The 16,406-nt window shown below is 40.4% G+C and overlaps 1 protein-coding gene across 2 annotated transcripts in view; it reads left to right on the top strand.

Moving 5' to 3' along the window:
- The window catches only part of LOC143296332 (uncharacterized), a 486,076-nt gene that overhangs the window by 437,777 nt on the left and 31,893 nt on the right, over positions 1 to 16,406 (top strand). For both annotated transcript variants that reach the window (XM_076608201.1, XM_076608202.1), the window contains exon 9: positions 13,266 to 13,396. In XM_076608201.1, coding sequence (XP_076464316.1) covers positions 13,266 to 13,396 — 131 coding nt within the window. The remainder of the gene's footprint in view (positions 1 to 13,265; positions 13,397 to 16,406) is intronic.

Here is a 16,406-nt window from a genome sequence, read left to right as displayed (position 1 = left end):
TGTTTCATGATGTCCCTCTGTGGGCGCTGATGGAATTCTTAAAAGAAGTGAACATTTTTAACCAGATTTGAAGGTTTTAAACTATGGAAGTTTTTTTTTTTTAACTTTGGAGTGGAAAGTTCGAAGTGGTGACTCGTTTTAATTGTTTGTTTTTTTTATCCTTGTAGTAGTTATTAACGCGGCGATAGCCTTGAGATGGCCTTAGTGGTCGGCCAGGCTCTAAGCACCATAATTTCATTTCATTTTTTTTAATGAAACCAAACAGGGATTTGCCAAATGCGTACATTACATCCCCCTTTCTTTAACAAAACAGAACATTAAACAATTTAACAAAACAGAACATTAAACAGACAACTTTCAAAGTCTGTATTCTTCTAGCAGAACCTTGTCTGTGGGTGGTAGTGTTGTTGTTTTTTTCTTGCTTTTTTACAGCTTTAATACAAGTCAAGTTTCAGGAACAGATTGTTTATGAGCCAAGTCTCTGCGGCTTCTTCACAATTCTACTACTTCTGGTACGGATCTGTCCAGGAGAATTAGCAACATCGTCAACATCAGGAATGGGAGACAAGTTGGGAATCGGGACCATCACTGATGGATCTGGGTAGAAGGGAATTTTCCTTGGGGCAAGGGCCGGTAGACCTGCAGTACTGCAGATCTCGTGGTATCAGGTGTCGGCGGTTTCGACGTTGGTGGCCCGCAGGTGTGCTGACCTCGTATGCCCTGTTGGCCAGAGGTTTTTGCTGGTTTCACCCACACTGACTGTCCTAGTTTTAGTGGCACGACACTTGACAATGCCTTGATGCCCAGTGTGTGTTCTTTGTAGCATTTAGGCCTAAGTTTCTCTGGGATAACCAGTCTTGTGCCATGTAGTAGCAGGCTGTCAGATACTGATGTCATTGTGAGCACTCCAGTAGGATTTCAGCTGGGGATCTGATGGACATGATTCTGGCCATCCATCTCTGCAGTATTTCATCAGTTTTTGGCACAGCATATCCCATTGAAGTTCTTGCCTTATCTCATTCAGTCTTTTCTTTGTTGCAGGAATATTGATGATGACTTGGCTAACCATCATATTGACATTATCTTTAAACTCTTTGTCTTTTTGTGTCAGTGATGTCGTTGGTGCTCATGATAAAGCGTCATCTGTCATGAGATTCTTCCCGCGTGTGTACTCTATTTTGTATTGAAATGGCATGAGTCGCATGCAAAATCTCTGGATCCTTGGCGACGGTTCATCAATGTTCTTTGATTTCAGAAAAGCAAGCAGTTGTATTTGATCTGTCTTTATGGTAAGATCTTCAAGTCCAGTGATATACTCGGAGAATTTCACATCACCCCAAGGGCTTCTTTCTCCACTTGAGCATAGCGCTGTTAGGTAGGAGTGCTCTTGATTAGAGAAGACTGGCCTGTAGCTTTCATCTTGCTTTTGTAGCAGATCAGCATCAAAACCAAATGATGATGCATCGGCAGAAAGATGCGTCTTCCTGTTTGGGCTCTAATGAGCAAGTACTGAAGCTGAGGAGAGTTACTGCTTAATGTGTTCGAATGCCTCTTCCTGTGGGCTGCCCCATGTCCAGTTGTTTTCTTTTTTCAAGAGATCTCAGAGGAGTTTGGTTTTGTCTGACGGTGTTGACCCTGCAAACTTGGCAACATGGTTGACCATGCCAAACAGACATCTCAGTTCAGAAACATGTGTTGTTCAGGGTAACTTGGTGATCGCCTCCATCTTCTCAGGGTCTCAGCAATGCCCTCGGGTGTGATGATGTGCTCTAGAAACTTGATCGAAGTCTTCCTGAACTGGCACTTCTCAGAATTCAGTGTCAGCCCAGCATCCTTCAGCCTCTTAAGCACTGCTTCAAGAGTCTCCTCATGTTCTTCTTAGTTCTTTCCAAAGATCAAGATGTCATCTATGTCACATATGACATTTTGCATGTTTCCCATCAGCTGCATCATGGTGCGCTGGAAAATTTCAGGTCCTGAACTGATGCCAAATGGAAGTCTGGTGTAACAGTATCTTCTGAATGGTGAAATGAATGTGATAAGCTTTTGTGATTCCTCTTCCAGTAGGATTTGATGAAATCTGCTGGTGCAATCCAACTTGGAGAACATGACTGCTCCATCCAGCTGGGCTAAGAGTTGGTCAGTGGAAGGAAGAGGGAAGTTTTCTCTCTGCACCGCTTCATTAACTCACTTGGGATGAATAGTTTTCTCCCTTGCTTTTCCCTACAGATGGCCCATTTGTTAAGGTCAGGAAAAAAAATCACAAAAAATACAAAATATAAAGTAACTGAATGAAACTCGCTGTACTTGACCCACTGACCCATCTCCTCACATCGTGTGTACACCCACCTCTCTTCCTCTTCACTGCCCTCAGAAGCTGAGTCACTGTCAGTATGTGCGAATGGTTTGTAGATTTGAATTATTTTGTGCATTTTTTGGAAAATCAATATCAGACCTAATATTTAATTCCTCAAAATCATCCACTGCTGTACATCTCACAATGTATTTAGCAGAACTTAATTTTCTGATTTCATCTAGTGGTAGAATACCCGCAAGCTTATAGGCTTCTGAGGTCTTAGTATGCACAGGTACCCCTAAAGCCAGTTTCACAGCTTTACTGTCAATTATTCGCAGCTTCTTTAGAAACGTCGGCGGAGATATTTTAAATTCTTCAGACATTGATTTGCATGATATGACACCTCGTGTTCTGGTGCCACTTGTCCCTCCCTGGGAGTTAACAAAAGCAAACATCAACATATGTGCTTCTGACACAACAAAAGGAGAATCTCCACATATAATAGCAGCATCTGTCAGAATTGAATTAGAAGAAAATTTTGATTATCATTTAAAAGTTTACACTGATGGCTCGGTCCTGGATGATAGCAGTGCAGGATCTGCTTTTGTCATTCCTGACCTAAAAACAGAAAAATCATATTATTTAGGTAAGGGACATTCAATTTTTACAGCTGAATTGGTGGCCATCCTTATGGCTTTAAATCATCTTGTTGATATACCAATCATAGTAAGTGATATCCTATTTTGTGTTGATTCTCAATCTGTCTTAAAAAGTTCACTCCTTTTTGAGAATAATCAAAGAGAAGATTTATTGTTTGAAATTAGGTATTTATTGCACTCCCTATTTGTGAAGGGTACAAATGTTGCTTTTGTTGGATACCATCCCACACTGGATTCCGTTATAATGACCAAGCAGACAGGGCAGCAAAAAGGGGAGCAAAAAATCATATAGATAGTATAAAAGTATATTGCCCATAGTCATACAAGGAAATAAGCAATATACTAGAAAGAGACTTTTATAGGTGCTTGAATTCAAGTCTAAAACCTTGTCAGTTGACTCTCTCAGACTTTGGTCCGATTCGCAGACCAATTCTGAGTTTAGCTCTCAGACTATTATCAAATTCATTACGGACCAAGTATTGTTATAATGTCAAGTGCATATGCTTTAGTAACCTGACAGTTGAGCATATGATTTTTCACTGTAGCTTGATGAAGCCTTTTGTACACGAAAGTGTGTTTTCACAAGTGACTGAGAACGTTGATGTTTTTGACTTTTTGCATTCATTATCAGTTGTTTCGCTTGTCAGTTTAACGACTTCTCTTTTACGAAGTCCTTTAAGTAATTTCCTGTAACTGTATTTAGAGGTGTGTTTTTTTTGTTTTGTTTTTTTTCCCTTCCAAATTTCACCCACATTTTTACCCTCATTTGCCCAGTTTCCCCCAACCCTCCATTCATCCACATCTCCCACCCCTTCTAACCAATAATACTCAGATGTATTCATAAATACTTTAACAAAATGTCTTCAATCACCGATATGTGTGACGGGACATTAAACAAAATTCCTTCCTTCCTTCACTGTCAGTACAATCTTGCTGGTAGCTCTCTTTACTGCAGATACTTCATTCAAAGTCTTTATCATCCTTGTTGATGTTGAAACCTTCAGTTTGAAGCATTTCAATCACTTCAGCAGCAGTAAAAGCCACTGTCATGATCTATTTTGCTCCAAAAATTTCCACTTATATCACCTGCGATGCCATTTTCGATACCAATGCAGATTAGTTGTCATGAGGGGTGCCAAAGTCAAATGGTCACCGGCGAGTGTGTTGTTACGGAATCTCACAATGAAACTTTCCATTCGACCGTTGACACATATGCAGTGCCTGGTGTAGCTGCAGTTGTTATGCTACTCCATGAGGAAAATGTAGAAAAAATTTTAATTGTTGAAACAACTTAAGCGTTCCATTGTCTGGAACTGCGCCTTCTGTCAGGAACACGGAGTGAGTTAAGTCTTGTTTGATCTGCACTCAGCGGGATCTTGTCATTGGTCTTTGGCACGACTATTGGTGCACACCATTCAGTAGGCTGTGTCACATGTCACAGATCGGATCACACCTAGGGTTTCAAGTTTGTCCAGTTCATCCTTTACTTTCTTCTTCAGGGGCAAGGCAAGTTGACGTGGTGTGACAGCTACATAAGGTCTGCTGTCTTTCTTCACATGAATCTTGTATTTGGTGTAGCTCAGCTTCCCTAGCCCCTGGAATAATGTTGACAGTTCTTGGTCATTGGCTTCACCTACCGCTTCAAGTAGTTTCATGTCAGTGATGGCGGGTCTGCCTAACAGTGGCTCCTGTAAGTCTTTGATGACATAGATTTCTTGAACTGATGTTTTTCCTTTGTGTTCAGTGTTGGCATTGAATTTTCCCACGACATTGATTTCTGAGCATCCAGGACCAAATAGTTTCTTGAGTTTTCTGCAGTGGCCGCTTAGATTTCGGCACAAGTCTGGCATCACAGTCACATCTGCGCCTGTGCTTAGCTTGAATAGTTGTCAAGTGCCTTCCACTTTTACTGGGATTTTCCATGGATTTGCAGATACACTGTCTACACAGTGATTGTTCCCATAAATGCAAAGTCTTCTTGCTGATCTCCGTTTGAATCATCCTCTTCTTCCTCAACCATATGGACTGACGATCTACATCAATATAACAGTGAAAGGTCCAGTCTTAAAGCATATCCTGCACTGTGCATTCTTTGCAGAACACTGGTTGCGACTGTGTGATGAACTTCTTCCACACCAACTGCACTTGAATGATGCTTTTTCATTCCTGGAAAATCACGAATTGTTCCTGGTTTTGAAGTGGGGATGGGAGTGGATCTGGTGGCTCTCTGAAGTCTTGGGTGCCTGTCTAAAGGTGTGACGTGTTTGTTTTATTCGGCAGACATCAGTTGAGTCATCTCCATCTGCACCTGTAGAGACTGACTTGGTCTGTGCCTGACATTTCATATGCATAACGGATTGCTACTGCTTCCTTCAGTGTTCGAGTAGCCTTATCCAGCAGCTTCTCCCAGACAGTGTTATCAAGTATACCAGTAACTATATGATCTCTGATTATTCTCTCTTCTTCCCCAAAATTGCAAGTTTTTTTTCCATTTTTCTCAATGTAGCAACTTAAGTGTCAATGTTGTCACCTTCAGTTTAGCTTCTAGCGTGGAACTTGTATGATTAATACATTTCATGTGTTTTTCCTACACAAAACTCTTGAAAAAAATTTGTCACAGTAGCAGTGTCTTCTGTGTTTTCATCAATGTCAAAAGGCAATCCTTCATATATTTCTTGCCTCACTTCCCCAACACAGGCAAGAAAAACTGAACATTGATAGTCTAGATCTTCTTTGTCCAGCCTTGTTGTTTTCATGTAGTGTTTCCACTGTCTTCAGAATTTCTTCCAGTTTTGTTCTGCTTCTTGCTGATTCCTGAGATCAAGTTTTGATGGAGGTGGCACATTCGCCCTGAACTGTCCTTGATTGTTTAATGACATGGCTTTTACTTCTCTGGTTGCAATCAGTCATTTTTTATTTTGTTTATTATTTCTTTTTCTTTTTTTTATTGTGCTTTTGCTGCTGGTATCAACACGATGATTTACAGTTGTTGTTTTCACATGACATCATCCGCTATTATCACTCTTGCTTAGTCAACACAATTGCATCAGTTATCGACAGCCTCAGCTGATCAGGGAAATAAATATTACTTACGCTGAATTCCAAAAGAACTTGTTCAAAATTCTTGAATTGGCTTGGCCCTACACTTCTGACACCATGTAGAATGATGTGTGTATGGGTGTGGGCAGACTAGATACTTGCAGAACACACAGCTAAACAACAGCCCAGTGCACAGCTGGTTGCAAGTTGAACCAAGTATTCATTCTAGTTAGCTTAAGCCCCTTTAGAATGGAACCAAACAGGCCACACGCATACATTACAGTCAGTAAGAAGATCCTGAACTTAAGCTTCATATTGCTCATTTGACTCACTCTGTTCTCTTTCAATGCCATAAATCATCATCTTCTTCGTTGTTCATGGGCTGCAACTCCCACATTCACTCGTATGTACACGAGTGGGCTTTTACGTGTATGACTGTTTTTACCCCGCCATGCAGGCAACCATACTCCATTTTTGAAGGTTGTGCATGCTGGATATATTCTTGTTTCCATAACCCACCAAACGCTGACATACAGGATTTTTTAACATGCGTATTTGATCTTCTGTTTGTGTATACACATTAAGGGGGTTCAGGCACAAGCAGGTCTGCACATATGTTGACCTGGGAGATCGGAAAAATCTCCACTATTTACCCACCAGACGCCGTTACTGAGATTTGAACCCAGGACCCTCAGATTGAAAATCCAACACTTTAATCTCTCGGCTTTTGCGCCCATCATATAGAATATCAAATTATTCCCCTTTGAACATCCTTCCAAACGTGTGTTTTCTTCTCTAACTCCTCTACTCTAGTCATGGGTTCTGAGTTTTATTTCATCAAGTGGAGTGATGGCCTAGAGGTAACGTGTCCGCCTAGGAAGCGAGAGAATCTGAGCGCTCTGGTTCCAATCATGGCTCAGCCACCAATATTTTCACCCCCTCCGCTAGACCTTGAGTGGTGGTCTGGACGCTAGTCATTCGGATGAGACGATAAACCAAGGTCCCGTGTGCAGCATGCACTTAGCGCACATAAAAGAACGCACGGCAGCAAAAGGGTTTATTGCTGGCAAAATTTTGTAGAAAAATCCACATTGATAGGAAAAACAAATAAAACTGCACGCAGGAAAAAATACAAAAAAATGGGTGGCACTGTTGTATAGCAACGCGCTCAGCCCGAATTTCACACAGAAAAATCTGTTGTGATAAAAAGAAATACAAATACAAATATCAAGGTCTGGTTTTCTTTCCGCAGTCTGCTTACTTCCTCCCCAAGGTCTCTGACTTGGCTCTGCAAAGAGGCAAACTGCTGACAGAGTTCATTGAAATTTTTGTCCATACTGTCAAACTCACATTTTATCAACGTCATAACATCACAAGAGTAGGCTACTCGGGAGGAAGAGGAGGAGTCATCTTTTCCTACTGTCTGGTCCGATGGCCGAGTCTGAGCTGTTCTCTCCATCAACTGGAGCTGGTCAGTCTGCTCAGCCAGAGGTTGTACAACCTGGGCCCTTGATTCTGCTCTATGTCACCATGTTACAGAAGAAGAATCCCCCAAAACAGAGAGATGAGCAGACTTTGTGTGACACCGTCTGCTCTGCTGCAGGTGACAGCATGGCGATGATTAAAGCCACCTTGTCATTGGCTGTCTTTCGCATGAAGGACAGAAATACTGGGATGAAGCACCCTTAAGATGCGTGAAAAGCCAAAAGGTTCTGAAGGTTATTACCCTTAATCTACCTCTCTGCCAAATTTCGAGTACCGCCTGTTGTCAGAGACTAAAAATTATCAGACGTACTGACTTGAGACCAGCACAAACCAGTGCTCAGTTCGCGCCCCCATGAGAGAGAGAGAGAGAGCACTTACACATAGTGCTGACAGTTTGGCTTGTGGTCCTTTTTTTTTTTTACATTCCTGTTCCACTGTACTCTTCAGTTAGCCCATGATAGAAAAATATTTTTTTCATCTTTGGAAGTATTCACTTTCCAGTTTGCTTGTGCCTGTTACACAGGGTTTCTGTGAAATGTTCTGAAGCCAACATAAGACTGAGAAATGTTCATCAGCTTGACAAAGCAGCTCTGAGTTGTTAAGTTACTTAGTTTGCAGTCATTTCTGGAAATGTGAAAATTTGTGACATTTGTCGAAATAACTTATCTCTGGACTTGACTGTTACATACACACAAACACTAAAACAGTATTCTGCACACTTCCTTCTCAGCCCAGCAATATCACTGGTGAACCAGCAAAACAAAGCAAGGAACTAAATGAGACTCATTTCCATCGAACAAACACTTCATTCCACGCAAGTGTGAATATGTACAATGATAAATGGCAGATGCTCATTTCACAATTATGTTTAAGGCAAGGTAGTACTGCATTGCTTGATTATCATTAAGATATGACTGGTTTCATGAATGTTTAGTACTGCATGCAATAAAGTGTAGTTGGTTTCATAAATTTTAGACCTTTGGCAGAGTTGAAAGGAAAGTCAAGTGTGCACAACACAGAGACTTCTTCTGATACTGTGATCACTCATAAATGAACATGTCATGAATATGGAAACCTTTTTAAAAATATTTTTGGGGTTATTATTGTTTTTATTTGATTGGAGTAGGCCTATGGACATGCTTGACAGGATTTGCAGACAAGATTCCCATCAAAATGTCTGTGACTTGGGATATAATCACACCTGTGAACCTTAAAATATATTTCAAAGGAGAGGCGGGGCATGGGGGGCATCTCGATAATGTCTTACTCAGCTGAAATTGATTTTCATAAAAGAAAAAACCTTAGGGTATTGGGGTAAATTTCATATACAAAGTATTCCTTCCTCCACCTCCCTCGGACTCTTGATATCCCTCCCCACCGACCCAAAGGAAGAGAGACAGTGAGCATGAATGGCACTGCATCTAATACAAGGCTATTTGGCAGCTGTAGGCTACATCCATGGTCAGCACCAAAGGAATGTTATATTAAATGTCTGGCAGGATAGCACAAAACAGTGCTGTCAACATGTAGCACCATTCACACAAAGTACTTTTGGCATATAGCACTGTTGAGGCGATAAAACTGCAAACAGTATTATTGATATGTAGTGCTATTGGATGTAGTGATAACGACATGCAGTGCTATTGACACATAGTGCTATCAGGAGGTACCCTTTTTCTTCTTACAAATAAATCAGTATTACAACTTGTTTATTTGTCAGTAATATGTTTAGGAGCCTCTAGTGCTTGCATTGTATAAATAATTTGTGACAGTATAAGTGATTTGACAATACAGATTTTTCCAGCAATGCTGAAATTTCTTTTGGACGAAGCAGTTACAATCTGCTTCATTTTTATTTTCTATATTTGAGAGACAGTTATCTTCCATTTCATAAGCTGTGGTGAAATTATAGAAATAATTTCCCAAGATTTTGACATGATTTCCTTTTGATATTGAAGTGTTGTTTATTATTATGTTTTCTTGAACCAAGCCACATTGCTTCCTTTTTTTTATTATTTTTTATTATCCATTCATGGCTAAACCAGAGAACTTTGAAAAGTGTGTAACCAGAGTGAGGGTATACCTGCCTTCTACAAAAAGTATCATATCATCAGCATATATGAGTAATTGTAAGACTTGTTCTTGATTGTCAAATATTTTGAACAGATGAATGCCTTTCACAGTCATCTACTCTGAATTTAATGGCGAATAACTCGCTTATTATTATTATTATTAGAATTTATACCTAATCTTGAAAATAAGCCCTAGGCATTTACAAATTGAACACGTATAAATATCAAAAAGGAAAAATTGAACACAAGATACCAAACAGCATTGAAAACTATTCATCCACCCTCCCCCCGACCCTCCCCCCCCCCCCATCCCCCACACAATACACACAAGCACATGCACATGCACACAAACAAGTCATAGCACACAATCATGAATAGTACACAATCAAAAATACCGCCAACAAATCCTGAAACTATCAAAACTCACTCACTCACAAATAGTCATTTTTAGTTCATACTGGAAACGGATGAGCTGTTAAGAATTGATCGGGAGGGGGAAAGGTGGGTCTTCAGACTGGATTTGAAAGATTGCAGCGAAGATGAGTGACGGGGAGGTTGAGGAAGTTGATTCCAAAGAAAGGGGGCTTGGTATGAAAAACTGCGTTGGCTATACACTTGCCAGTATAAAGGCCCGGGGAGAGAACAGACATCCTTGGCAAATACCAGAGTTTGCTTTATATTTATCAGAAAACCAGCCCATGAAATTTATACAGCTTTTGAAGTTATTGAATAATACTACAACCCAATTTATGAAATTATTATTGTTAAAAAAAAAAGAAGAAGAAATGCAACAATATTCAGAAGGCAATGTAATATCATTGCACTATACAAATGGGTTTGGTATGGCTTGTATACAATTAGGCTTGTCAAGTGACTTGTAAGCAACAGGCATGCACACACAGAGCATGCTGCACATGCAAATTGTGAAGCCTGTGGTGAAAAAATCTCTTGTCTGTTTTTGTGGGTGTTTCACATGGCAGTCATGTTTTTGATTGGGAATGCCGATGAACTGTTTACTCACACCATGGCTATAACACCCAGAAAAATAACAGTCTTGTTGAATCAGATTTGAATGCAAAAATGTCAATGCCAAAATTGCCCCATCTGACTCAAGCACAACGAAACAACACCATTGGCCGACTGCAGCTGAACAATCTCAAGCTGATGTCGCATGATATTTCAACGTGGCATGAAACACCATTAATTGGCTGGAAACCACTGGTGTCACAGCCGACAGACAATGCACTAGATGACCAAGAGCAACAACAGCAGCCCAGGACTGCTTTATTTGCCTGTGACATCTGCAAAACTGCTTCCTTTCAACCTCATCCACTGTCCAGGCACTGAATGGAGTGCCACATGTCTCCAACCAGACCATCCACAGTCGGCTGCATGCTTCTGGCCTGCACACTCGACGTCCAGTCAGAGGACCTGTCCTCACAAGGCGTCACTGCTTAGACCGCCTCCAGTTGGCCACCAAGCATCACTTCTGGACTCCAGCCTGTCACTGGAACCATGTGCTGTTCAGTGACAAATCACAATTCCTTCTGCAGGAGACCAGAGATGATGAGTCTTTCGAAGAATGAATGAACGCTATGCAACAAACTGCATTGACCAAGCATCTGCTCATGATGGTGGGGTTGTGATGGTCTGGGGCACCATCATTGCCAATGGACATAGTCAACTGGTGCGAGTTGATGGGGCTCTGAATGCCCAGCGCTACATGGCTGATATCCTGTAGCGTCATGCTCTCCCACTTTTGGCTGTCATACACACCATTTTCATGCAGGATAATGCCAGACCACACACAGCACGTTATATGCAAGCCTTCCTGGCTGTCAACAACGTTAACATGCTGCCCTGGCCCTCACTGTCTTCAGATCTCAATCCAATTGAGCACATGTGGGACAAGCTGGACAGACAGCTCCGAGCCAGGGTTAAGTGCCGGAAAACTTATAGGATCTGTTACAGGCATTCGAAGAGGAGTGGCATGCCATCCCACAACAAGTGATCACCCACTTCATCAGATCCATGTCCCGCCGGTGCCGAGCAGTCATTGCTGCCCAGGGTGGTCTCACCCCCTGCTGATTCTGACTTGGCTCACTGGACAGTTAATGTCCAATTACTGCACCTTTCGAAATGAATGAAATGTCAAAAGAACAACCTTCATGGAGTAACAAGTTTTGACATTCTTGGTTCTTCCGTTATTTTTCTACAATTTTTTCCAGTTGGCAAAAAAATAAAGATAGTAAATGTAATCGGTTGTTGCATTTCTTTTTTTGCTTTGTAGTAAACAGCTAGCACAAGTCCTGTTGTGTTAATAATTAAGTGTATCATTAATTAATCTTATTGTTCTGCTGTTTCTGCCATTGAGGAAACCAGTTTAATCTTCACAGATAATGTTCTTTGTAACTGAGGAGAGTCAAAATTCAAGACATTATGCAAGAACTTTGCAGTCTGAATTTGTCAAGAGAAATGGTTGCTTATTCTGCAGATTATTATTTACAAAAAATATTTAATTTTTTTTAAAGATATCAGAAACATGATTTCAGTTTTCTTATTTCGTAAGATGTGTGCAGTTAGTGTAGCTACTTATTACTGTACATAAGAAAAGGGTTATTTGTATTGACTCTACTTTTGATTGCAACAAACAGTCCAAAGAACAAAGTCCAGGGGACAGGCCAAAAGCTGTTAACATGGGTCACCAGAAACAAACAATCCATTAGGTCATCTCACTGTTTGTGTACTTTGAAGTTGTGCCAGGGACAGCCTGTTCTGATGTTTTGAGAGAGCCCTTTTCTCAGGATGCTCTGGGAAGATCTGTGTATGGGACAAGGGAGCTCTGAAGACGTTTATCTCTGTTCCAGGACTCCAATTTTAGAGTAAATGGCAGCTTGGCTTGAAACAGTTCTTGTCCTGAACATTAATGTTTCCTGGGAGACATCTCTTTCTGAAAAGTTTTGTCCCATCTTTTCTGGTGTCGTAGATGTCTTTCCTTTGGATGACTGATGAGTCTCCTCTGAAGAAAGGGGAGGGAAGGGGTCTCAGAGGGAGCCATGGGGTTGACATCAGGTCCATCAGAAGAAAAGGGGACAGGACTTCTTGCAGATTTGGCAGACAATATCTTTATCAAACATTGCAGAAAAATGTCATTTTGTCAGACAACTTGAAAACTTAATGTTTTCAGACATTATTTTCTGCTCGCGGTGATACAAAGTGGCTGTGAATTTGCCAAAATACATTTTCTTAGGGAGGGGTCAATCAGATATCTTGACATAAATGAAACAGGGGACATAGGGGACAGTGTATGATTTCATGGACAAAGCAATTACTCAACAACAGGGGACATAAAATAGTAGGGTTTTATGGACAAAGCAATCACACAAGGGGACATATGGTAATATGATTTCATGGACAAAGCAATCACTCAGCACTAGGAGGCAAAAAGCAGTATGATTTCATAGACAAAGTAATCACTCAACACTGGGGGACATACAGTTGTATGATTTTATGGACAAAGTGATCAATCCCGACGGGGGGACATATAGTAGTATGATTTCATGGACATACAGCCTGCTGATCACAGATGATGATATTCTTGCTCCAAAAGAAAGTCTCACTTTTGTGTTATTTTCATGTACTAGCTTGTATTTTAGTGTTCTGTTATAACCTGTTAAAAGATTTGAAAGGAAATGTAAAGTGTATTGTCTGCAGGCCACTCTGGGTGGTGATGGGTATGACGGAGATCCTGGAGCAAGTATCAGCCGTCACGGAACAGATGGTGCAGTATGCTGTCACCAAGGAGGAGCTGCTCCTGCTCAAGGCTACCATCCTTGTCAATGCTGGTAATGTCTTTGGGTTGAACAAGGGCTTGAAAGGTCAAGCAGTTTTCCTAAGAAGGAATTTTGCAAAAAATTATCTCCCCATGCCAGGGAATTTTGAGAAATTATTGATAATGAATTCAAAGAATTCTAGCACTAAAACTATTGAAGATACAGAATGAAAGTAAATGATTTTGTAAAGGAAAATGATTATGGATTTTGAATCCGAGCTTTCCCTAAATTATTTTGAATCTAGGTATGTTCAGGCCTTTGAAAGTAAGGATGATAATTTTTATCCATTAAAAAAATCTATTTCCACTTCCACAGAATGACACCCAGAAAGAAAAACAATACAGGAAGAAATAACATGCTTATTGTCTAATCATACTTAAAGAAGAAAAAAATGGCATATAGATTTACTATAACAATCACAGCACTTGTTATGTAAGTGAATTGCTGTCCCAGCAATAACACGTGGGTTCAGTCAAGACAAAAAGTCCACAATGTTGTCAGAGAGTGACCATTAAGTTTTTCTTACACCTAAGACCATCCTCCTTTCGAGGAGAGAGCACTTTGATGATATTCCCTTCCTCCTGGTTGTAACTGATCCGACAAAGTGTCTGCTGTGCACCCACTTTGTCTTCGCTGTAGATAAATCGGCCAACTGATCAGTGACAAAAAGCGTGAAAAAGTATTTTTAAAAATATATTTAAAAAATTGTTATTCCCATCTATCGTCTCTCAACCCTGGGATTCAAGAAAATCATGGATTATTGACTGTTGTCAGCTGAACATTTTAAAAAGACAGTTTAGTGACAGGTAGGTGCCACACCCCTTAATTCACCTTCTGTCTGGCCTTTGACCTATTTTCTTTCATTTAAAAAGACAGTTTAGTGACAGGTAGGTGCCACACCCCTTAATGCACCTTCTGTCTGGCCTTTAACCTATTTTCTTTCATTTAGAAAGACAGTTTAGTGACAGGTAGGTGCCACACCCCTTAATGCACCTTCTGTCTGGCCTTTGACCTTTTTTCTTTCACCACTTCTCTATCTCTCCTCCCCTTCTTCTCAAATTATGTGAAAATGCCACACCTTCACTGTAAGTCACGGTCACTCACTCAGAATGATGTCTGATGGGATAGATGGACTGAAGTAAGGAGTCGGATGTTGTTGTCAGTTTCGTCATTGTCGTTGCCATCATCTTCCAGTTCAAACGTATCATCTATAAGACAGATCCATCTATAATCGTTAAACATAATCATTAGCACAGCTAGCAAAGTTGTGTAAACTGGCTGACTGGGACAACTATCTTCACTTGACAAAGTGTCTGACACCTTTCTGGCATGTGAGGCAAACCCTCTTTACCAAGTGGTCTAGTTAGCAAATCATTATTGAGAAAAAGGGGTCTTCCACCTGATGAATCTCACTTACATAGTATGTTTATAATCCAGACACATTAAACTAACCATTTTCATTATACCAAACTCCAGTGAAGGAAAAATCTAAATATATGCAGCACATCAGCTGATGTCTTACAGGCACTCAGCTGGTTAAAAAAAAATATTATGAACAACAGAAAAAAGGATGTTATATTCGTCTTCTCACAAAAGTAAGTCAGTGCTGCTTGGACTTAAATCCGCACTTTTTTAGCAGTAACTATGCAGCAATTTTAAAATGCTTCTAAAATAGGCATTTATGGACCAAACTTAATGTATGATATACCAATGTCATCAGAATAAAACAAACTTTTAAAATATGATTTTTTTTAATGCTTTTGGAACATATTCATTTTAATGACCTTTGACCTCTGTTGCTAAAAATAGAAAATTGAGCATTTTTGGTAATTTTCACATTCTCACTGAACAAAAAATCCAAGATACTGGGTTCAAGTTCACAATTTTAACTTTTATTGAGAAAGCAATCATTTTTCTTTCATCTGAAACAAAATTCACAGTACTGTGTCAAAAACTACATGTTCAGTGCTATGAATAAAAACATAACTACATTTCCAGATTGATCACTACAAATCACATTAATCACATTACAGACTTCTTACTGAAAAAAACACACACAAGAGCTTACACAATAAACACTAATATAGCATCTCAAGGATACAAAAATATCAATTATTCACAAACTACAGTCAGTTTCTTTTTTTTAAACAACAAATTTTTATTATATTTGTTGATTTTGTCGCTAAAACAGGGCTGCCTACCGTCCCGGGGTACAGGTATTTGTCCCGGAAAACAATGAAAACGGACAGTCCGTCCTGGGAATCCACTTTTCGGTTTCGTGTCCTTGGAAAAAGTCTTTAGGCGAATACGCATCGACTGACTATGGCCACACCGCCAAAAGTGTGACCAGCGCGCATGCGTATAGGCCGATGTGGAACTTTCGAGAGAGATTGAAATAATGGCGTCGAAGCGAAGCAGCAAGGAGTGCGAATCTACATCGAAGAAGAAAGCAAAACGGCATCAAACTTTCATTGCGAAGTACACCGAGACATGGCCATTTATTAAGCGCGGCAAGACAGACACTTACGCTTGTTGTGAAATTTGTGCCTGCGAGTTTTCCATCGGTTCAGGAGGACGGGACGAAATCACTCGCCATGTGTCGACCGAGAAGCATAAAAAACACACCAAAATTCACGATGCTCAGAAGACTTTCCAGATCACTGGATTTCTTCAGCGTGCGAGAAAGGAGGAGAACCGTGACACTGATGCAGTCATAAGAGCGGAGACCATGATGGTAGACTTAGCTGTTGAGCTGAATTTGCCTATGGCTGCCCTGGATAAGTTCAGCAAAGCAGTGAAACTTATGTTCCCCGACTCTGAAATTGCTAAGCAGTTTCAGTGTGCGAGAAGCAAAGGGACAGCTACCGGTCTCTTCAGCCCCAGCACAGCTAAACTCACCTTTGGAGATGTTGTACATAGTGTAAATAAAGGTAATTTTTCATTTCATTTTCTTTGAGGTGGTAAAATCTGACGTCATAAGAGGTGTCCCTGGAAATCAGGCTTTGTCCCTGGTTTTTAAGAT

Source organism: Babylonia areolata, chromosome 21 (genome assembly GCF_041734735.1).
Source record: "Babylonia areolata isolate BAREFJ2019XMU chromosome 21, ASM4173473v1, whole genome shotgun sequence".
Taxonomy (NCBI): domain Eukaryota; kingdom Metazoa; phylum Mollusca; class Gastropoda; order Neogastropoda; family Buccinidae; genus Babylonia; species Babylonia areolata.
This window is presented reverse-complemented; position numbering and strand designations above follow the sequence as displayed.